Source organism: Erpetoichthys calabaricus, chromosome 6, assembly GCF_900747795.2.
Source record: "Erpetoichthys calabaricus chromosome 6, fErpCal1.3, whole genome shotgun sequence".
Classification (NCBI taxonomy): Eukaryota; Metazoa; Chordata; class Cladistia; order Polypteriformes; family Polypteridae; genus Erpetoichthys; species Erpetoichthys calabaricus.
The window spans coordinates 147,845,178-147,868,848 of record NC_041399.2 but is presented as its reverse complement, the minus strand read 5'-3'; the positions used below and the strand labels follow the sequence as shown (position 1 = coordinate 147,868,848).

The 23,671-nt window shown below is 38.4% G+C and overlaps 1 protein-coding gene across 2 annotated transcripts in view; it reads left to right on the top strand.

Annotated features, from left to right (window-relative positions):
- Window positions 1-23,671, top strand: part of cdk13 (cyclin-dependent kinase 13) — a 94,594-nt gene that overhangs the window by 46,866 nt on the left and 24,057 nt on the right. For both annotated transcript variants that reach the window (XM_028803977.2, XM_028803976.2), the window contains exons 4-9: window positions 5,776-5,915; window positions 6,343-6,513; window positions 13,398-13,587; window positions 15,422-15,478; window positions 17,900-18,001; window positions 18,092-18,169. In XM_028803977.2, coding sequence (XP_028659810.1) covers window positions 5,776-5,915; window positions 6,343-6,513; window positions 13,398-13,587; window positions 15,422-15,478; window positions 17,900-18,001; window positions 18,092-18,169 — 738 coding nt within the window. The remainder of the gene's footprint in view (window positions 1-5,775; window positions 5,916-6,342; window positions 6,514-13,397; window positions 13,588-15,421; window positions 15,479-17,899; window positions 18,002-18,091; window positions 18,170-23,671) is intronic.

Below are 23,671 nucleotides of genomic sequence, written 5' to 3'. Positions count from 1 at the left end.
ACAGGAGGGAATGGCAACATGGTGGAGGTAAGATGGATATGGAGGGGCAGGGTTGTGGATAGCCTTAAATGGTAACAGAATAATTTTGAATTGAATGCAGAACTTAACTGGAAGCCAGTGAAGCTGCTGCAAGATGGGAGTGATATGGTGAATAGAGAGGGTTCTAGTAATGATGCGGGCAGCTGAGTTCTGGACCATTTGAAGCTTATAAAGAGATTTGCGAGAAAAACCAAAGAAAAGGGAATTGCAATAATCCAGACGAGAAGTGACAATGCTATGAACAAGGAATAGTAGTGGAGTGAGGGGTGGCGAATACAATTAATGTTATGCAAGTGGAAATGTGCAGATCGGGAGATGTTATTGATGTGGGACTGAAAAGATGAAGTACTGTCCAGGATGACACCCAGACTGTTAACCTGTGGGGTAGGGGAGACCAAGGAATTATCAATAACAAAGGAACAATTATCAATTTTGGATAATGTTGATTTTGTACATATGAGGAGAACCTCAGATTGTCACTACAGTAATCCCTCCTCCATCGCGGGGGTTGCGTTCCAGAACCCCCCACAAAAGTTGAAAATCCACGAAGTAGAAACCATATGTTCATATGGTTATTTTTATATATTTTAAGCCCTTATAAACTCTCCCACACTATTATAAACATTTCCCGCACAATTATACAGCATAAACCCTTTGTATTCTCTTAGATATTAGGTAAGATTAGTTGAAATTATGTATGTAAACACCGTTTATATACAGTAAAACCTAAATATTATTTTAAAGATATCGAGCGTCTCCGATATCACATATGTTACAGCCATTACGACAGACAGGCCACCAGCAATAAATACGTACAATGCAAGAAAAATTGTATACAGTAAAATGTGTGTACAGTGACACTAAACTATGTACATTTAATAAGTACTGTACGTAGATAATTAATTATGGTTACTCACCAACAATGACACGACGACTTGTCCGATAACAATGAGTTTAATTTTACTGCACAACAAAGGATAGCGTTACAGCTCTTCTAAAGGAGCCTCTTCAGGCCACTGTGTAGCACCGCCGTTGTTCTTCTTCCAGCACTCTTCAATCCAAATCCCTAAAGCAGATTCCATCCGGACTACTGCCTTATCACGTCCACTTGCAACTCGTTTTGCGCCCTGGTTAAAGGACACTGCGGCCGTAGATCTTATATGCTTTTCCTCCTTTTTAAATAAAAAGAATCGTGGACTCATTGATGCTGTAATAGTGTCCTGCAGCGGTGTAGCTGTTCCCTTCATTCAACATATCCAAAACTTTTACCTTTTCTGCAATCATTTGCATCTTCTGTTGGCGCTTGGACACAGCCCCCGAAGCAGTAGCAGGAGCACGTTAATGCTGAATGAGTGAGATGAGACTTCCTGGTTAATGCAACACTCCGTCGCTGAGCCAATCAGCAGCACACAGGAACTTAACTGCGTTCTCTGATTGGGTAGCTTCTCAGCCATTCACCAATAGCATCTCTTGTATGAAATCAACTGGGCAAACCAACTGAGGAAGCAAGTACCAGAAGTAAAAAGACCCATTGTCCGCAGAAACCCGCAAAGCAGCGAAAAATCCGCGTTATATATTTAGATATGCTTACATATAAAATCCGCGATAGAGTAAAGCCGCGAAAGTCGAAGCGCAATATAGCGAGGGATTACTGTATTTAATTTAAGAAAATTTGAAGAAAACCAGGATTTGATTTCTGCTATGCAATCAATAAGCGAGGAGGATGGAAAGGAAAAGGGTTGCTAGTGAGAGAGCGCTGGGTGTCATCAGCATAACAGTGGAAGCTAATGTTATATTTACGAAAGGTATTTCCAAGGGGAAGGAGGTAAATAATGAAAAGGAGGGGCCCCAGGACAGAGCTCTGGGGCACACCTGAAGTAACAGCAGGGGGTTGGGATTTGAAAGTTTTAAGCTGAACAAACTGAGTGCGGCCTGAGAGGTAGGATCTGAACCAGTCTAGTGGTGTGTGGGTAATGCCAATCGAAGATAATCTATTAAGAAGAGTACTGTGACAAATAGAGTCAAAGGCTGCACTCAGATCAAGAATGATGAGAATAGTGAGTAAGCCAGAATCGGCTCCCATAAAGAGGTTGTTAGTAATTTTGATAAGTGCAGTTTCTGTACTATGGAGGGGGGCGAAAACCAGACTGGAAATGTTCATACAGATTATTTTGAGATAAATGAGAATGAAGTTGAATACCCACTATTTTTTCAAGAATTTTGGAAATGAAGTCTAGATTAGAAATAGGATGGCAATTACTGAAATTAGTCGGATCGGCACCAAGTTTTTTCAGTATTGGGGTTATTGCAGCAGTTTTAAAAGATGAAGGAACAGTACCAGTAGTGAGAGAAGAGTGGATTATAGCAGAAATAAGAGAGACCAGAGAGGGGAGGCAAGCTTTGACCAGAACTGTAGGGAGGGGGTCCAGTGGACAGGTGGATGGCTTAGACTTACAGACAAGATCTGAGATTTCTGAGACAGTAGGAAGCTGAAAAGAGGAAAATGGGTGAGTTAATGGGTGAAATTCAAATGAAGTACTGGAGGAATCCATACCCAGTGACTGGTGTATCTTCTGGATTTTTTCATTTAAAAAGGACATAAGGGAATTGCAAAAATCAGTTGAGTAAAGGTGAGAAGGTAAAGAATCCGGGGATTGTGTGATATTATTACGCAGGGAAAACAATGACTTGGTGTTGCCTTAATTGGAAGAAATAATGTGAGTATATTAGTTACATTTAGTTTGGGCAATACAGTCCTTGTACTAAAGTGTATGGTTTTTGTACATCTATTTGTGAACAAAGAGTCCAATTTTTTTATACAACCGTTCAAGTTGCCGGCCTTTGGCTTTCAAAAGCCAAAGTTCAGGTGTGAACCAGGGAGCAGAAAAGGAGAAAGAAACAGATCTAGTTTTTTAACGGAGTGAAAGAGTTAAGAATACTATTAAGTCCAGTGTTATAGTGTGAGAGCAGTTCTTCAGGAGTGGATAAATTATGAATATCCTTAAGGGAATCAATACTAGAAGAAAGAGAGTCTAAGTTAATATTCTTAATATTACGGAAAGACATGAGACGGGAAAGCTTAGTATTGGAAAGTGCAAGTTTAACATTGAATGTAATAAAATGATCAGTTATGGGGAGTTCATCTGCAGTACAATTGAGTGGGTTAACTCCAGAACAGTAAATCAAGTCCAAGATATGTCCTTTGAAATGAGTGGAAACATCAGTATTCTGCTGGAATCCAAAACTCTTAAGGCAGGATGTAAAGTCTCTAGTAATAGGGACATTGATATTATCCATATGTTGAAATCCCCCAGAAGTATTATGTTTGAAATAGTAGATACGTGTGTAAGAAAAACGGCAAAGTCATTCAGAAAGTCATTATTTGATTTACGGGGATGGTAAACAGTTAAAATAAAAGTAGGAATAGGTCCAGTTAATTGACACACAGGAGATTCAAAAGCACTGAAGGCAGGAACAGACAATGACAGGACTTTCCACTTCTCACGATACAATATCACGAGACCTCCTCCCCGGCCACAGCCACGGAGTTGACAGATGTAAAAAAACCCCGGGGGTGTGGATTCGTTAAGTTGGGAAAAGTCATGAGGTTGTTGCCATGTCTCGGTTAGACAAAAAAAGTCAAACTTACAATCAGTGAGGAGATCGTGGATGAGATGCCCCTTGCTCGTAAGTGAGCGGATGTTCAGCAGACCGAAGTTGACAATGGCGTTATCGCATTTAGCAAAGGTGTTAGCCGACCAGGTTAGGTTGGCTAACACACTGCTCAGCGACTCTGCCTAAGTTATGTGGAGAACGTCGAGAACTGGACCAGATGGAGTTTATTATTTTCAAAGTGTCAGCCTGGAGACTTCATTGGGACCCACAGTGGATGTATGTCCGACGGGCGAGGAATACGATGTCCGGATGGAGATACAGCCTAGTCAGCGGAGGCTCGGACAGGTGGAAGTGCAGTCGGAGGTGCTCAACAGCTGAGTAATGAAGCAGGCCTGTCGCAGGTTGGATAGTGAGCGACAGGAGGGATCAAACAAACACGAACCAAGTAAATATCCTATTGGTCCACATTGTAAGCGAAGATGCAGACAACTCAGATGTCCGGAGAATAGAGCCAGGTAAGACTCGAAGCAGTCTCAAAGCAGGGTTAGGCTGAAAATAGTCCATACACAGTCAAATCACCAGTCGAGCTAGAAATCAGTCTAGCTTTAAATGACTGAAAAATAAAACTCAATGAATAAATCTGCCCAAAATGAAAACAGTTGCTTAGTCCGTTAGATCATAACTTAATCATGAAAAAGTTACCGGCGAGCAGCAAAAAAAAAAACTGTGGACCTCCACAAATCTGGTTCATCCTTGGGAACATTTTCCAAACCCTTGAAGTTTACATGTTCATCTGTACAAACAATAATACGCAAGTAACACCATGGGAACATACAGCTCTAATACCGCTCAGGATGGAGATGCATTCTTTCTAGAGAAGAATGTACTTTGGCATTAAAAGCACAAATCATTCGCTGAACAACTGCAAAGGACCTTGTGAAGATTCTAGAGGAAACAGGTAAACAAGTATGTATATTCACAGTGAAATTTATATAGCATGTTTTCATATAAATGATGTAGCTCAAAGTCCTTTACAAGATGAAGAAAGAAAAAATATAAAAATAAAATTAGACAATGCTAATTAACAAAGAATAAAGTAAGGTCTGATGGCCAGGGAGGACAGAAAAGAACAAATAAACAAGTGCTATATTGACATAACCTGAAAGGCTACTCCGCAAGGAAGAAGCTACTTCTCCAAAGCTGTGATAAAAAGTCAGACCTCAGTTTGCAATGGCAACTGGGGACAAAGATCTTACCTTCTGGTGAACTGTCCTCTGGTCTGATGAATCCAAGATCAAACTGTTTGGCCATAATGACCAGCGTTATTTTTGGAGGAAAAATGGTGAGGCTTGCAAGCCAAAGAACACCATGGCAGCTGTCAAGCATGGAGGTTGGATCATCATGTTGTGAGGGTGCTTTGCTGCAGGAGGGACTGGTGCAGTTCACAAAATAGATGGCATCATGAGGAAGGAAAATTTATATAGATACACTGCAGTAGCATTTCAAGAGCTCAGCTCAGTCACAAGTTGAGGCTCAGTCACAAATGGTTCTTCCAAATGGACAATGACCCCAAGCATATCTCCAGTTGTGGCAACAGGTCTGTCTGGAGGAATAGACAACTTGTAAAAGCTTGTGGAAGGCTACCCAAACTGTTTGGCTCAAGTTAAACACTATACAGGTAGTGCTACCAGATATTAACAAAGTGTATGTAAACTTGTGACTGACTGGAATTGTGATATTGTCAATAAAACTTAAAATAATCTGTCTGTAAACATTGTTGAAAAAAATTCTTTTTGCCCTGCACAAAGTAATTGTATTAAAGTTATGCCAAAGTTATAATTTTTAGTTTAAAATATGTGGAGGGGTTAGAAAGTGAGTTTCAATTCACCTTAAGTGTATGTAAACGTCTGACTTCTACTGTAAATCATTCACCAATATTACTGTTTATAGTGATAAATGTAATAATTTGAATTTATTGAATTATTTTGTTATGGAAAGATTAATCTTCCTTTTAACACTGCCTTTCTGTAAAGGGTCATAAGAGTACTAATATGCCAACAATCTATCAAAGATAAGAGTAACCCTAACCCCTCTTAATGCAACTTTAATGTTATTTTACAGAATTTGTGGTCCCCGTTTTGGAGAAATAAAGGAAGCAGAGATTGACTGGGGTAAAAGGTGTGTGGACAAGTTTGAAATTATTGGAATAACTGGAGAAGGCACTTATGGGCAAGTTTATAAGGCAAAAGACAAGGATACAGGTAAGGAACAGCTAAAAATAAATGAAATATGCCATCTCACAAAAAAAGAAACTAAGTGAGAGGTAATTTAAGATATTTGTTTTATTGAATTTTAGTCTATGTTCTTTAATGAATTATAATTTTAGTTTAATTAAAAAACATGTTAAATTATCACTAATTGAATAGTAACTTTAAAACACCTGAAAGGTCTTGCTAAAATGTGCAGTGTGCTTTAAACTTGTGTACCTTGGTGTCCACTCTGACAACAGCCTGTCAGAATTAAATGAGTATGAATATTATGTATGGTTATTGATCTACAAATTTTACATTTTTTTTTTTTTTTTTTTAAGTATCCTCTCCTCCAACCTTTTCCCCATTCCAAATAAAAACTTTAATTTGTCTGCAATTACATGAATTCTATACCAAATAACCGCTATCTCCCCACCAGGTGAAATGGTTGCACTGAAAAAAGTCCGCTTAGATAATGAGAAAGAAGGATTTCCTATCACAGCTATTAGGGAAATCAAAATCCTGCGGCAGCTTAACCACAAGAGCATCATTAATATGAAGGAAATAGTAACAGATAAAGAAGATGCTTTGGACTTTAAGAAGGATAAAGGTATTTAACAGCTATAGTTTTCTGTCTTTTCTTTTTCAGTTTTTCAGTATTTATAAAGAGTATTGTTTTTGTCTTTTTAGTTTAATCTATAAGTTCTAATGTAGTATTGGGTAAAATGTGGTCCTTGATTTTTGTACTGTAAAAGTGTATCTTTGTCATGTTTTAACTAAATTAATACATGTTTGAATTTAATGATTGATGATTTATAACATCACATTATAGCATACTAGAATTAACCTTGTGATCACAGTTTCTATAAACTGAACTGCTTGACTTATTTCATTTATAATTGATTAATATTGATAGGGGGTGTTTGTGTGTGTGTGTGTGTGTGTGTGTGTGTGTGTGTATGTATGTATGTATGTATGTATGTATGTATGTATGTGTGTGTATATACAGTGCATCCGGAAAGTATTCACAGCACATCACTTTTTCCACATTTTGTTATGTTACAGCCTTATTCCAAAATGGATTAAATTCATTTTTTTCCTCAGAATTCTACACACAACACCCCATAATGACAATGTGAAAAAAGTTTACTTGAGGTTTTTGCAAATTTTTTAAAAATAAAAAAAACTGAGAAAGCACATGTACATATGTATTCACAGCCTTTGCCATGAAGCTCAAAATTGAGCTCAGGTGCATCCTGTTTCCCCTGATCATCCTTGAGATGTTTCTGCAGCTTAACTGGAGTCCACCTGTGGTAAATTCAGTTGATTGGACATGATTTGGAAAGGCACACACCTGTCTATATAAAGTCCCACAGTTGACAGTTCATGTCAGAGCACAAACCAAGCATGAAGTCAAAGGAATTGTCTGTAGACCTCCGAGACAGGATTGTCTCGAGGCACAAATCTGGGGAAGGTTACAGAAAAACTTCTGCTGCTTTGAAGGTCCCAATGAGCACAGTGGCCTCCATCATCCGTAAATGGAAGAAGTTCGAAACCACCAGGACTCTTCCTAGAGCTGGCCGGCCATCTAAACTGAGAGATCCGGGGAGAAGGGCCTTAGTCAGGGAGGTGACCAAGAACCCGATGGTCACTCTGTCAGAGCTCTGGAGGTCCTCTGTGGAGAGAGGAGAACCTTCCAGAAGGACAACCATCTCTGCAGCAATCCACCAATCAGGCCTGTATGGTAGAGTGGCCAGATGGAAGCCACTCCTTAGTAAAAGGCACATGGCAGCCCGCCTGGAGTTTGCCAAAAGGCACCTGAAGGACTCTCGGACCATGAGAAGGAAAATTCTCTGGTTTGATGAGACAAAGATTGAACTCTTTGGTGTGAAGGCCAGGCGTCACATTTGGAATGGCCATTAAGAGTGCACTCCTGCCGAGACTCCCTGAAACATCTGTTGGCAGGTGAAAGTGAAAGACTAATGATCCTCCATATCCCCCAGGGTACCGCTTCGGCACACTTCTCAGTGTTTATGCACCAACCTTTTCATGTAATATTGAGGTAAAGGACTGCTTCTACTACTCACTGGATGATGCCCTGTGCCAGATCCCCAAGAGTGGCAAGATGTTCTTGCTTGGGGATTTTAATGCTAGGGTGTGACAGAATAATCAGATATGGAGTACAGTGCTTGGCAGACATTGCATTGGCCAAGCCAAATGCAAATGGTATGAGACTACTTGTTCTGTGCCCTGAGCATGAACTGGTCATAACCAAAACCATCTTCCAGCAGAAGACCAAATATAAGATGTCATGGATATGCTCCAAACACTGGTATCTGATTATGTTATAATGAGATGTAGTGACATCACAACTGTTCTCATCACCTGTGCTATGAGAGGGGCAGAATGCTGGGCAGATCACTGTATGATTATGATCAAGACATAAATAAAAGTGTGTGCCCCTTTGTGGAGGTAAGGGCACAATGAGAGGTGACTATATTGCAGTCGCCTGGAAAACATAGATGTAAGAAACAAGTTGTCACACCCTAGCTGAGAAACTAGTGAAAATGAAGCCTTCCTTGATCAACATAGACCAGAAGTGGGCTTACATCAGCTCTACTCTCTATGATTTAGCAGCCCAAACCATCAGCTATAAGATCAAGAGCCATCAAGACTGGCTTAATGACAACTCGGAGGGTATCCATGACCTGCTGAGTAACATGCATGAAACACACCAGGCAAATGTAAATAACCCCTCATCCAGTACCATCAGGCAGCAATGGCAGAGAGTTCAACAAGAAATACAGAGGGCTGTTTAGACCATACAGCATGTTTGGTATACAAAGAGGAACAGAAAATTCAATCACTTGCCCAAAGAAATTACATGTAACTCTTATATATTTCTCTTCTGGTTCATCCTGCTTCCACTGCAAAACCAGTCCTGCCGACACAGCATTTCTCGATTCCTATTTGTCCTCTTCCATGTCATGCACTATACTGGCCTGCTGAGCATAATACATCCAACAAGTACTCGAGGTGCTGCCACAACGGTAAAGTAGCTTTACCACCCTTGCGGGAGCCACCTGTGTCTTTACAACAGCTTATTACACAGCAAACATCAGAAGCTAAAAATTATCGTGAACACATTCGAGAATACAACTCTTCTCTAACGTTTGCTTCCATGGGTGCACAGATAACTCAACCTCCTGGCCACGGACCATATTGTTTTAAAATACACGGGCAAATTTATCACCAAATCTCTCCACTATACGCTAACACTTCTACCTCTCCAGGATATGGATAGTTGTATGTTTTTGACACAGCGCAAGCTACTGAAGTACGCTTACAAAATAAAGCAAATTCTGCATGCAGCGAAAATGTACTTCTCCAGCTAGATTCCATGCTCAGAACCATCAACCCCTTCACTAAATCATACAAACACATGCATGAAATAGCTCAGTCCAATCCAAGAGCATCTGTACGAATGGTTTTCAAGGAAACCACTAGGCAGGATTTACCACGATACAATGCCCCAACATGTCACACCGATGTTGCAGTGATTTTCGTCGAATAAGATGGCGAAACGCCTGCCGAAAGGGACATTTGCATCTATCCCATAGGCAACTCCTGTAAACAGATTTCCACGCTCAATATGAATTGCGATCTTATGGTTTACCCACTTTTATTCTCTTACAGAGACATTGGCTGGCACAAAGATTTGCAACATGTCACAGATAAAAGAACCGCTTACTCAATAGAATAAGGCTTACTCAGTGCCAATTTTACACGTACAGATTAGCAATGAGGAATACGTTTAGTATTTTGCACTCCAGCGGCAAACTATTCCAACAGTACTTCGTAGATGCGTATGTTAAAACAGAGGGCATGCGTCTCAACTATCTCGGATTACATCAACAAGATCTGCACGTCGAACTATCGGACACACTGCAAGCAAACGCTGAAAATAACAATGTTCGTGTAGGCAAAATGATCATATTACCGTCCACATTTCCAGGAAGTCCAAGGTACATACAACATAACTATCAGGATGCCATGGCCATAATACGTAAATTCGGAAAGCCTGATTTATTTATCACTTTCACATGTAATCCTGCTTGGCCGGAAGTTCTATATGCACTCTGCGTCTTTCAAGAAGTATACATGTCTTCTTGACTTCTGAATTCCTTTCTCACCGTTTTCCGTTCCTATTCTTACACCGCCGTATGCTACGGCAGGCGTCGGCTAGTAATTTTTAGAATGCCAGTCGGGAATGCTTACGGTCCAATAAATTGTTTCATCATTCCCTGAAAACAGCAGATGTCCTAATAGTCTTGAAGGACCAGAATAGCATTCTGATGAAGTGGGCTGAACATTTTAATACCCTACTTAATCAGGACTATGATGTAGACCTCACCATTCTGGATGAACTGCCTGAATTTCCTCCCATTACGATCTCGATCAATCTCCAGCATTCTTGGATGTTCTGTCAGCTGTCTGTTCCCTTAAAAACAATGTCTCCTAGTGTTAACAAAATAACTTCAGAGCTGTTAAAGCAGAAAGAATACCTCTGTACAGGGACTCTAAACCAATATATCGCCTAGGTCTAGGCTGATGAGAACATCCCCACAACAATGGAGGGATGCTAACAGTGTCACTATTTATAAGAAGAAGGGTGACAGGGCCATCTATAGCAACAGCAGGGGTATTTCTCTTCTTGCTGTTGCCGGCAAGGTCCTAGCTAAGGTAATACTTCAGAGGCTGATCAACAATATCACAGAATCAATGCTACCTGAATTGTACTGCTGGTTGAGGTAGAACAGGTTGATACGATTTTTGCAGCATGACAGCTTCAGGAAAAGTGAGGACCTATTTATGGCCTTTTGTCTACCTCTCCAAAGCTTTCAACACTATCTAGAGAGAACTTTTGTTGGGCATCCTCCTTAGGGTTGCATGCCTCAACGGACTGGTGAACATCCTCTGCCAGATTCATTATGGAATGGCTGCTCGGGTGACAATAAAAGGACAAGAATCCTCCTCTTTCCCTATACATAAAGGGGTCAGGTGGGGGTGTGTGCTCACTCCTGTGCTCTTTAGTATCTTCCTCTTATGTGTCACCCAGCTTCTTCACAAAGAGACTGAGGACAGCAGTGGTGTGTCAGTGGAATACAGGCTTGATGGTAACCTTTTCAATATTGGGAGGTTCCAAGGATCTGCCAAATTACATAGAGTGAGGGTTCTTGAGCTGCAGTATGTGGGTGACTGCGTTCTTGTTTCTCTCACCCCACAAGACCTTGATGCATCAGTGAGAGCATACAGCAGGACAGGATTGACCATTAACACCAACAAAACGGAAATAATCTGTCAATAGAGTGACACCATCTACCCCCCATCCAGTACCACCAGTTTTCACTATTGCTGATGACTATCTGTTAGTAGTTTCATCTTTCAAATATCTGGGAAGCATTCTGTCTGAAGACAGCAGCTTTGACAATGAGGTCCAGAACCAAATCCAGCAAGCAGCAGTTGACTTTGGGAGACTTCAGCGCTGGATCTTCCAAAACAAGAATTTGTTTCTCCGCAAAAACGTCTGTGCCTACCAAGCCATATCTGCATTCCCACCCTCCTCTACAGCTTTGAAGCTTCTGGTGTACTTCCATATATGCTGTCTGCATCGCATCTTTGGAATTACCTGGCATGATTGTGTGCCTTACTGTGAAAAACTCAGAAAAACAACTGCAGAAGTATTGAGGCCATGATCACACGGCACCAATGCTCTGATGTGGGCCAGAGGAAGCGCAATAAGAATCCATTGAAGATCATGTTAAAGTGCAACATCAGGCCCAAAGACCTGCAGGATATTGCTACTAACTGCAACACCTGAAAGCAGATGTATGTGGATGGGATATGTATGCTGGAGGAGGAAAGGGAAGCCAGGAGACAGCAGCGGAGATTCAGGAGGAACGCCCATGGTTGCTGCTACTACGTATACAAGTCCAATCTGCAATAGGACTTGTGAGTCAAGGATAGGACTATTCAGCCAGCAAAGAACTCTCTGATAAGGACATAAGTGGACATCAACATTGGACTCGATGAACAACTATTAACTAATATTTATAATTTTTGAAATGGTAGTTTTTCAGTGTGCTGGTAATATATAATATGTGATTTTGTTGGAATAATATAATGAGCTGATGCTGATTCTTCTGTCTCCTGTATCTGAAAGGTTAAATTTCCAAATGCAGGTGGGTTAATTTAATCAATGAAACACAAATGTTAAGTACCACATAAGGATACAGAGAAAAGTATAGTACCAGATTGTTAAAACTTTAACTGCAAAAATAAAGTCACCGTGTACACTGAGTAATGTATTTATAGGCATAGCAACAACTCTAAATAGTGTAGTATGAACAGGCATACCAGTAGCTTTTAAGAGTATGCAGTACCAAGTAATTGAGTCTTTGATGTAAATGATTGGCTTTGATGTAAATACTAAGACCAATTGGACTTCTCTTGTATTGGCAATTAAAACATTCCAAAGAATTGGAACTCTAAAGCTGAAGTCTCTAAAGCCTGTTATTTTTCTGTTTCCCCCCTGGGAACTTAAGACAATAAAGTACAAGCCGTTTACAAAATGTTATATCTGGAAAAGAATTTTTAAATTAGTCCTAAACGTCTATGAAATTTGGTTTGGAGAATTAAGAACATTAGATAAATGATCCGTATGTCAAACTCCAGTTTTGATTGTAATATCTTGAATTAACTGTTTGGAAGTACTCAGTTTGAGCAGTTTAACAGTAAGACATTGTAGTAGCCAGTTCTCTACATTTTAAGAAACTCAACTTAATTTTGCTCTGTATCAAAATAAAGAAAGCATCTTTTACGTTTTTTAAAGATAATTTAATTTCATAATTCTTTACAAACCATTAATGGTATTTACATGCAATAGTGGGGCTTTTTTAGTTTATTCAAAAGAAATTTTCTCTGCCCTCCTATTTCAACTCATTAGAGCAGTTATTTGTCCTATTGTCTTAAATCTGAGCATTATCAGCATGCCACAAAAATTGTTTTGAGTTGCATGTAATTTTTGTATCCTGTACAGTGCATTCAGAAAGCTTTCAGACCCCGTCACTTTTTCACATTGTCATGTTGTAGCCTTATACTATTTTTAGCCTGCTTAAATCTCCTAATCCAGATGTGCGAACCTCCAGGCTGTCATCCCTTATTGAGTAAAGGGTCTGACTTGTGTCAATGTGACATTTCAGTTTTTTATTTTAAAATATTTGTAAAATCATGCTTTTGTGTTGTCATTCTGGGGTTGCTTGATAGTTAAAATGAATTAAACTGATTTAAGCACAAGTCTACAACCTAACAAAATGTGAAAAAAGTGAAGGGGGCTGAATACTTTCTGTATAATCAGTAAATTTAAAATATTGTTATTCTCTAGTCTATTTGTTTCATTTTTATCAGCTGTTTATTGATTTTTCTTTAATTTAGGTGCATTTTATTTAGTGTTTGAATACATGGACCATGACTTGATGGGTCTCCTGGAATCAGGATTAGTACATTTTAATGAATGTCATATAAAGTCTTTCATGAGGCAATTAATGGAAGGACTTGACTATTGCCACAAGAAGAACTTCCTGCATAGAGACATAAAATGTTCTAACATTCTGTTGAATAACAGGTATGTTGCACATTGGTATAAATCATTCCAGTTAGGGTACTTGATATATTTTATAGTTACCCTTTTTTGGTTATTAATATAATAAAACATTGTCTAAATCTACATATTTGAAATTTGTTTTTTAATGTATTTAATTACAGAACATGTCTGACAAGAATTTGTTTTTTAATGTATTTAATTACAGAACATGTCTGACAAGAGTGAACAGAACACCACCTTGGTTCAAGTGAAAGTTTTTCAGAGATGCACATGAATATCCGTTTATATTATTCAACTTATATTATTCAGAGAAATTCTATTTATCTTCTGAAATGTACTTCTACTTAACTGTCTAGTGAATGCCATACAACAATTACATACACAGTATCTCTCACAGATATGCAGCATAGATATACATTTTACGTAAGCCCAGATATCAGTTGTCCTAGTTAAGGAGGCTACAGAAGATGATATATTACCAAAAACAATATGTCATGCATTGATTACCATTTTCCATAGAAGAATATAGTTTACTTTCTACAGACCAGTCTCCGTACTGAATTATAATGTTAAAATCCAGGTGAAAGTTTTAGAAAAAAGATAAAGTATTGCCCTATATAATATCACAAAATCAAACTGGATTTGTTAAAGGCATACATGTGTTACCAAATTTAAATGATTGTTCAGTGTAATATATACCCCTGCAGTAACAGTGCTTTCAGAATTGAACTCTAGATATAGAAAAGTTTTTTCCATTGAGTTAAATAAGGATATCTGTTCCTTGTACTACACAAATTTGGGTTCAGAACTAACATAGGAATGTGAAGTAAACTATTGTACTCCAGCCAGGAAACCTCTTTTCTTTATAAGCAATATAAATTAGGACTCTAGAATGTGAAATGCCTTATCAGGCAGGGCTCTCTATTACAACCAAAGGGAAGACTTAAACAAAAAATTTTGCTGGTCACATTGTGCTTACATATATTGCTGATCCAAACTCATGACAGGGATTATATAGAATAAGATTTCTGTTTTCAGAATTAACGGAACTCTCCACCCAAAACTGATCAACTTTATCTTTTACTTATCCTGTGTTATTTTGTAGTAATGGCCAACAAATAATTTTAATCTCATATTTTTTAGGAGACTGAAGATGAAACGTTTCTAACACAGTATGCTTCTATGGGAACCAATGCTGCACAACCTGCAAGCAATACTAAAATACCCATGAAAAAAATCTGTTTACTTGTGCTGCATACATTGTATTTCAGATGTGTAGTTATATGCTTGCAATGTTCAAAACCCATGTAGTTTGTCTAAAGTATTGTTAAATAAATGACTAATTCCTGAAAAATTCTCTCATAAATGGCTGGGGAGCAAAGTATTGTTAAATAACTAATTACAGAAAAATTCTCTCATAAATGGCTGGGAAGCAAACTCAAAGCTCCCCTCTCAGTTGTATGGCTATCCAAGGAAAGGAACTCCTGCTCAAAATCTTCACTATATGCCTTGTATAGTGTTCCTGCACTTGTAATTTTTCACTAGTTCACCACTAATCCAATTGTGCAATATTCACTCAAAACAAGTTCCAAATACTGTTCCAAATATTGTCATTCGCTCCCATGCACCATAATTACATATTCTATTCATCCTTAATCAGTGTTTTAATTCAAGGAAGCTGCTTGGTGTCCAAACCTGGAGACCACTCTAATAATAAAAGGTTTGTCACTATCAAGCAACGTGCTTCAGATACAATCTTCCAGTATTGATATTTATGTTTAAAACTGTATTGTCTAGTGATAATAAAGACATAAGCAACTTTTTTTTATTGTTAAGTCTGTATTTTTGTTTTCAGGGGGCAGATTAAGCTAGCAGATTTTGGATTGGCCCGACTGTATAATTCAGAAGAAAGGTAAAACCTTTTGTTCCCTCTAGTAGAAATTTTCCCTATTTTCTTCCCACTTGTAAATTGGCATCCACCATAGTATTTTAACACAAATGTTCTACATCAGATATAGCCTAAAGAGGACAGTTTACAACTTTTTTTTTATTTTATTTTAAATGAAACCTTACGATATAAAATTTCTGCAGACTTTGTGGCCTTGTATAAAACAGCATTTCCAGCCTCTGCTGTCAAGTGCTAAATACGCAGTTATCAAAACAGTGTTTATATTGGAGATTACAATATAATTTTTCAAATTTATGTGCTGTTTTATGTCTTAAATGTTCTAATTTTTCAAGGAGAAAAAAATGGTGCAACTTTCCTATAAAAATTCCACCGGTGCATGTTTCTTTTTTCTTTTCTTTTTTTTTTTTTTTTTTTTTTTAATATCTCTATCGCCATTCTGAAAATACTCTGGCAACTGCTTAACCTTGCAAATAAAAAATGCATTAGTGATTTTGAAAAGCCTTGAAAGGGTCAGTTTGTGTAAATTTGCCCTACTGGTTCCTTTGGTAGTGCTAGATTTATTTATTTTTTGCTGTTGGTGCTGCAAAATTGCCATGCTCTGTATTTTGGCTGACATAGAATATTCTGAAGTAAGGACAAAATTATCTAGATACAAACCAACTAAATTAAAGTGAAATATGTATTATTGTAGTAATAGTCACTTTTTTCACTTTGCAGTTGGTACTACTATACCCTTTTCCCCCAACATAAGCTGATATGTTTCTTACAGTTAAGGAGAAATAACTTGTTGCTTCCCCTCTCTATCCTGAAAACTTTGGTGGAGAATGTTTTTGACATGGTGGTTGGAAACATTTATGTCAAATGTACATTATGTGCTCTACAGAGGAGAGGAACAAAGGTCAGTAAGAACAAGACAGAATACATATGTGTAAAAGAGAGGGCGGTCAGTGGAATGGTGAGGATGCAAGGAATAGAGTTTGTGAAGGTGGATGAGTTTAAGTACTTGGGATCAACAGTACAGAGTAATGGGTATTGTGGAAGAGAGGTGAAGAAGAGAGTGCTGGCAGAGTGGAATGGGTGGAGAAGAGTGTCAGGAGTAATTTGTGACAGACGGGTACCTGCAAGAGTGAAAGGGAAGGTCTTCAGAACAGTAGTGAGACCAGCTATGTTATATGGGTTGGAGACGGTGGCACTGACCAGAAAGCAGGAGACAGAGCTGGAGGTAGCAAAGTTAAAGATGCTAAGATTTGCACTGGGTGTGACAAGAATGGATGGATAGGATTAGAAATGAGTGCATTAGAGGGTCAGCTCAAGTTAAGCGGTTGGGAGACGAAGTTAGAGAGGCGAGATGCCGTTGGTTTGGACATGTGCAGAGGAGAGATGCTGAGTGTATAGGAGAAGGATATTAAGGATAGAGCTGCCAGGCAAGAAGAATGCCTAAGAGAAGGTTTATGGATGTGGTGAGAGAGGACATGCAGGTGATGGATGTAACAGAACAAGATACAGAGAACAGAAAGATATGGAAGAAGATGATCTGCTATGGCAACCCCTAACGGGAGCAGCCGAAGGAAGAAGCACATTATAAAAAATGAACATTATGTTCCATTATTTTTGGAAAACTAATGGTTACTTCAAGTTTGCAGTAATGTATAAACATTTTTCCAGTTTAGAGTATTTCTTTTTGGTTAGCAATATCAAAATGCAACATATACAACAGCGTAAACATCTGCTGTACAACATTGATCAAATGTATTTACATATACCAATGAAAACTTAACAAAAAAAAAAAAAAAGCACCGTTAAAAGAACAGCAGCAAGACCTAAAGAAAGGGGACATAGTGGGAGACTGACAATCCACTTTAGAGAAGTCCTAGCCTATTCTCTCACATGAGCTTTTTTGGAAGTCGGTATAGTTTTCTTTTTTTATCTGTGTATCTGTTTGTCTTATCTGATGTCAACTTGTGTATCTAACTGTCATCTTACCTGATATCCATCTATGAATTTAACTGTCATTCCCTCTCTGTCATTTTCACTTTCTCTGAGATCAACCCCCACCCCCCTAAAAAAGGCATAAGACAACTGCAGGGTCCCTTAATTCTAGTTATAAACATTGTGTTGGGGTGTCAGTGATATGAGTAAGAATAGTTTAAGCTCCAGCAACCTTGAATGAATAGCAAGTTGATAAGTAACTTTATTTATTTGCATATAAATTGAATATTGATAGGTAATTGAGTCAGCTTATACTTGTTTATAACCTACATGTCAGTGTATTTGACAGATTAAAGCTTTTCAAGTCATCATTTTTGTTCCATTAACTGGATAATGCTAATTTTAAGATATAAAATTATACATACACATGTTACTACTGATTGATGTACTAATTGTTATATATAAAAATAAGAAAAATTACTTTTTGTGTTGCAGCCGTCCATATACCAATAAAGTAATAACATTGTGGTACAGGCCTCCTGAACTTCTGTTAGGGGAAGAGAGATATACACCTGCTATTGATGTCTGGAGCTGTGGGTATGTATTTGAATTTAGAAACTGGTACATATCATCATAAAGTGACAGTATTTTCAGTGTGATTTTTGTCATCTTTTGTTTTAACTGCAGATGCATACTTGGAGAGCTGTTCACTAAGAAACCTATTTTTCAAGCAAATCAGGAGCTTGCTCAACTTGAACTTATAAGGTACATTACCTTTTTGGTGGCCTGCATGATATCAGGACAAACTCTTTATTGTCCTACTAGACATTATGCCCGTTACAATAATGGGCGCTAGAACAGTAGTGCATAAACATTAGTAGGAACAGTCTATATTAAATGGCAAGGGACCTTGACGTCATTCTGTTTCTTAATTTTTTTTGTCAAAAATATTTTTGCAAGAAGCCTAAAGTAAAATAATAATAAAAATAAAATAGAAATGTATATGACAATACAGTAAGTATAATTAATATTACATTTATCCTCTCCTTTGTGACTGTTGATTGATGTGATGTGTCTGTTTGAAGATCTCCTATCCTGCCTGTCTTTATTTTAGCTTGCTGTGGCATCTCTCTAGCAAGTACTGTTCAGTTCCCCAGCAAGTATTTTAATCTGTGCTGGCGTGCAGCTGATTAATGTATGTGTGGCGTCTCCCCAGTAATGGATTTTATGTGCGCGGCCGCGAGTACCCAATCAGCACTCTCCCCAGCTATGATGTCCTTTATTAAAGAGTGCCCCGCGCATGTGCACTTCACCAGAAGACACACACACATGGACGCACACAGGGGTTTTATTAAAGAAGATTAGGGCTCTGAGAACAAATATATTGTTTGAATAACCTATATGGTAACAGCATACTAAATGACGAAAAGACATCTAGCAAACAATAGTTATGTAAAACAACAGTTTACTATTTTAAGCAGAGTGATTTGATTTTCTTCACTTTGTGCAAACATTATGATTATGTCAAAGTACAAAGCAGCTGCTGCTCAAAAAGCATTTACATTGAAACTGATTTTTATTTACAGTCATGTATTACTTTAAAAAGAATATATTTCGAGCCTTTCATTATACTGTATACATATTTAATAATAATAAATTGATTAATTTAAATAATTGGAAATTGCCAAGAAAACTTAAGTATAGTTTTATAAGAGAGTAGTCTGACCATTGTTGCTGTAGGGGTGTAAAACTTGGGCCATGATATAGGAGGAAGAGGACCTATTCATCAGAACCATAATGTGTATGCTGAGATCTGTTGAAAGGTCTTGAGGGAAATAAATAAGGAAGTTCACAAACTTGCAAGTGTCCAGTGTATTGACCTGGAAATTTGGAGGATGCTTTGAGTATGTAATATAGTAGTTGGCTTGACTTGTGGCAGACATGAAGAAGGGGCCTGAGTTGCCTCGAAAGCTTGCATATTGTAATCTTTCTAGTTAGCCAATAAAAGGTGTCATTTTGCTTGGCTTTTCTCTACATTCATAATGGCTAACACGGTACAACACCCTAGTACGGCAGACATGGGTAAATGGAAATAGGGGTCTGGATGGCCAAATCCTAACAGTAGGAAAGTGGCTTTTCTGTTAAAAGAAAAAACATGATGATTATCTGTTAATCTATAAGGGATATTTTTTTCTTATTAGACTTCTGGTCAGTAGCGCATATTTTCAGTATAAAGATGTTGAGTCACTAAAAAAAGCAGAATTTCTGTCTAGGCTGCACTTTTTCAGAAGTCCAAAAGTTGGTGATGAGGCACTTTTTTTTTCTATATACTCTTGTTTGATTTCATAATCTTTGTGTGTGTTTTGTTTTAAATGTCCCCAATATGGTTGCTTGACTGTAGAATCCAGAAAAATTAGGTCATTTTATGTTTGACATTCAGGTTAGAAAGTAATACTAACATATATTGATAGGCACTCTGTAGGAGAGTAGTGTTTGATGTAATGGCAGAGAACAAAGTTTTTTTTTGTTTTTTTTTTTTTATTATATGTATATATTTTGCTTTCCTTCAAGGTGTTTAAAAAATTCTTTACAGTGAGGACTAGCTTCTCAAATGCAGGAAACGTCTTTAACTTTACAGAGGTCACTGGGTGAGCATTACAACCTAAATGGAATTAAGTTTAAGTTACCGTAGATACTCGCGTATAAGTCGAAAAATTTATGCCTTAAAATTCATTTAAAAAAGCAGAATCGACTCATCCGCAGGGCAACACAATTGTCCATAGAATTTGGGTAATGACATTGTACACTCAACGCTTCACTGTGTTAAGTCACCAGTCATCTGCCGTTTCCCATGGTCTTTGAAATAATTATAAGCCAGCAATACTATTGCTAATTAGCTAGTTTTTTTTCTAATTTCATTAAATAATTCTTTAAACTGTGAAATACTTGAATTTGAGCATTAGCTTTTGCAGGTTTTGGATAACAAACATACCATTAGCTGCCATGTGCAACCAGATTTGGAATCAAAAGAACCAAGGCAACGCACGCTATCAATGCGATGCAAGCACAGCCTGCGATTCAAAAAATTTCTCTGCCTACCTGTTTGTCTCGTCTGACAGTAGCTGAAAAGCAGCATCAGGAGAGAGCAGCCTGAAGTAGTCCAGCAGCGGGTGATCTGTCGTGTCCAACAGCAAGCCATGCTGTCTTGTGAAGTCCGGTAGCTAGTTCGGCTCCCACGGGTCAATGTCTGGGTATTTCTCCCAAGCAAACCTTGCCTTGGCTGCATCGGCTGCGCGAATGCGTTCAGCTGGCGCGGCATTGGCTGGTGTCCGATCAGCTGATGCCGGCTTCTCACTCTCTTGCTCGATTCCTGATCACTATCAATAAAATCCGATTCTGAAAAATCAGAGTCCGACTCAGTGATAATGTGCAAAACATCGTCTGCCAAGTGTTTTCTTTTCTTTTCTGACATATCGACGCCATCTTGCCTTTGTGTACATTTCGCAACTCACGCACACGCAAGGATTAGTTGCCGAGTCAACGAGTCTAGCATTTCTCCAGGTAATGCCTGTGACGTGACAGTGAGTATTGTCGCCCTCTATCTCTGATAGCTGTCAAGTTTTACCCTTGACTTATACGCGGGTCATAACAAATTTCGGAATTTTCGGCGCAAACAATACACTCGACTTATCTGCGAGATCGACTAATACGCAAGTGTCTACGGTAATTAAACAATACGTTATTGAGTGATATTCTGAATATTAACTGAGTGAGTACTGAGTTACCTTGAAGAAAACACTTCAAATCCAGAATATCGCATTGAATAGTGAAAAACATTGTGCACTAAATATATGATCTACTAGAAAATCTGTAAACCTCTTTCAAACATTATATAAACCTCTAAGTGTAATACTGGTTAGTTGTTATAGCAAGGGTATAGTTTCTGGCAGTGTCAAAATATATTCCATCCTTTCACAAAATCAAACTCCTTAGCAGTGCTTTTCATTTACAAGAAGTTGCTTGAAATAATATTCAACATTAATACTTCTTAGGGCTCTTGCATGCTTTTTCTGTGTTCAGTGCTTGTTTGTCAAAATCTTTTCAGCTTTAAAGTTCATGATCAATTACGTCTTGTGGAATAAGAGTTTAAAGGAAGGCTGGTTGCATTGAGAGACTGCCATTGTTATTATAAAATAAAAAAAAAAGCCATTGAAACTGCAGAATACATAAAGTGAAGAAGCAGAATTTATTGCAGGACAAAACAATCAGGGAACACCAAGACTGAGTGGCTGCAGATTTTTGTTCCAACCAGTTTCACCATCAGTGGTTTGTTTTACCTATAATTAATCATATTTAATTACCTGGTTGTTTTTCTCTTATTCTGCATTCCGAAAAGTACAGCAGTGTGATTTTTTTTTTTTTTTTTTTTTACATTTGTAACACATTTAGAAATAGGTGTATTTTTGCTATTGCTTTAACCACTTTCTTTTATTGTTATTTTGTGTAGTTTGCTTCCTTAATAGTATCCTGATAATGACAATTAACAACAAACAGATCAGACACTCAAGTAGATGGCACTGAAAGCTGGAATGAGTAGAACTGCTTCAGCATCAGACCTACCAACCCATTTAGTAAATAATGGATGAAATAACCAGAACACATGGAAAATTAGAATAAAAATCATCATAATGATGAAAATCTTAAATAAAAAAAAGTGGAAAAAAACCCAGTAAATTATCCCCATGGAGTATATACAGTGGGGCAAAAAAGTATTTAGTCAGCCACCAATTGTGCAAGTTCTCCCACTTAAAAAGATGGGAGAGGCCTATGAGAGACAAAATGAAAAAAAAAAATCCAGAAAATCACATTTTCTGTCCGATTTTTGAAGAATTTATTTGCAAATTATGGTGGAAAAAAATTATTTGGTCAATAACAATAGTTCATCTCAATACTTTGTTATATACCCTTTGTTGGCAATGACAGAGGTCAAATGTTTTCTGTAAGTCTTCACAAGGTTTTCACACACTGTTGCTGGTATTCTGGCCCATTCCTCCATGCAGATCTCCTCTAGAGCAGTGATGTTTTGGCGCTGTCGCTGGGCAACAAGGACTTTCAACTCCCTCCAAAGATTTTCTATGGGGTTGAGATCTGGAGACTAGCTAGGCCAGTCCAGGACCTTGAAATGCTTCTTACGAAGCCACTCCTTCGTTACCCGGGCAGTGTGTTTGGGATCATTGTCATGCTGAAAGACCCAGCCACGTTTCATCTTCAATGCCCTTGCTGATGGAAGGAGGTTTTCACTCAAAATCTGACGATACATGGCCCCATTCATTCTTTCCTTTACACGGATCAGTCGTCCTGGTCCCTTTGCAGAAAAACAGTCCCAAAGCATGATGTTTCCACCCCCATGCTTTACAGTAGGTATGGTGTTCTTTGGATACAACTCAGCATTCTTTCTCCTCCAAACATGACGAGTAGAGTTTTTACCAAAAAGTTCTCTCTGACCATATGACATTCTCCCAATCCTCTTCTGGGTCATCCAAATACTCTCTAGCAAACTTCAGGCGGACCTGCACATGTACTGGCTTAAGCAGGGGGACACGTCTGGCACTGCAGGATTTGAGTCCCTGGCGGCATAGTGTGTTACTGATGGTAGCCTTTGTTACTTTGGTCCCAGCTCTCTGCAGGTCATTCACTAGGTCCCCCCCATGTGGTTCTGGGATTTTTGCTCACCGTTCTTGTGATCATTTTGACCCCACGGGGTGAGATCTTGCGTGGAGCCCCAGATCGAGGGAGATTATCAGTGGTCTTGTATGTCTTCCATTTTCTAATAATTGCTCCCACAGTTGATTTCTTCACACCAAGCTGCTTACTTATTGCAGATTCAGTCTTCCCAGCCTGGTGCAGGTCTACAATTTTGTTTCTGGTGTCCTTTGACAGCTCTTTGGTCTTGGCCATAGTGGAGTTTTGGAGTGTGACTGTTTGAGGTTGTGGACAGGTGTCTTTTATATTGATAACTAGTTCAAACAGGTGCCATTAATACAGGTAACGAGTGGAGGACAGAGGAGCCTCTTGCAGAAGAAGTTACAGGTCTGTGAGAGCCGGAAATCTTGCTTGTTTGTAGGTGACCAAATACTTATTTTCCACTATAATTTGCAAATAAATTCTTTAAAAATCAGACAATGTGATTTTCTGGATTTTTTTTCTCATTTTGTCTCTCATAGTTGAGGTATACCTATGATGAAAATTTCAGGCCTCTCTCATCTT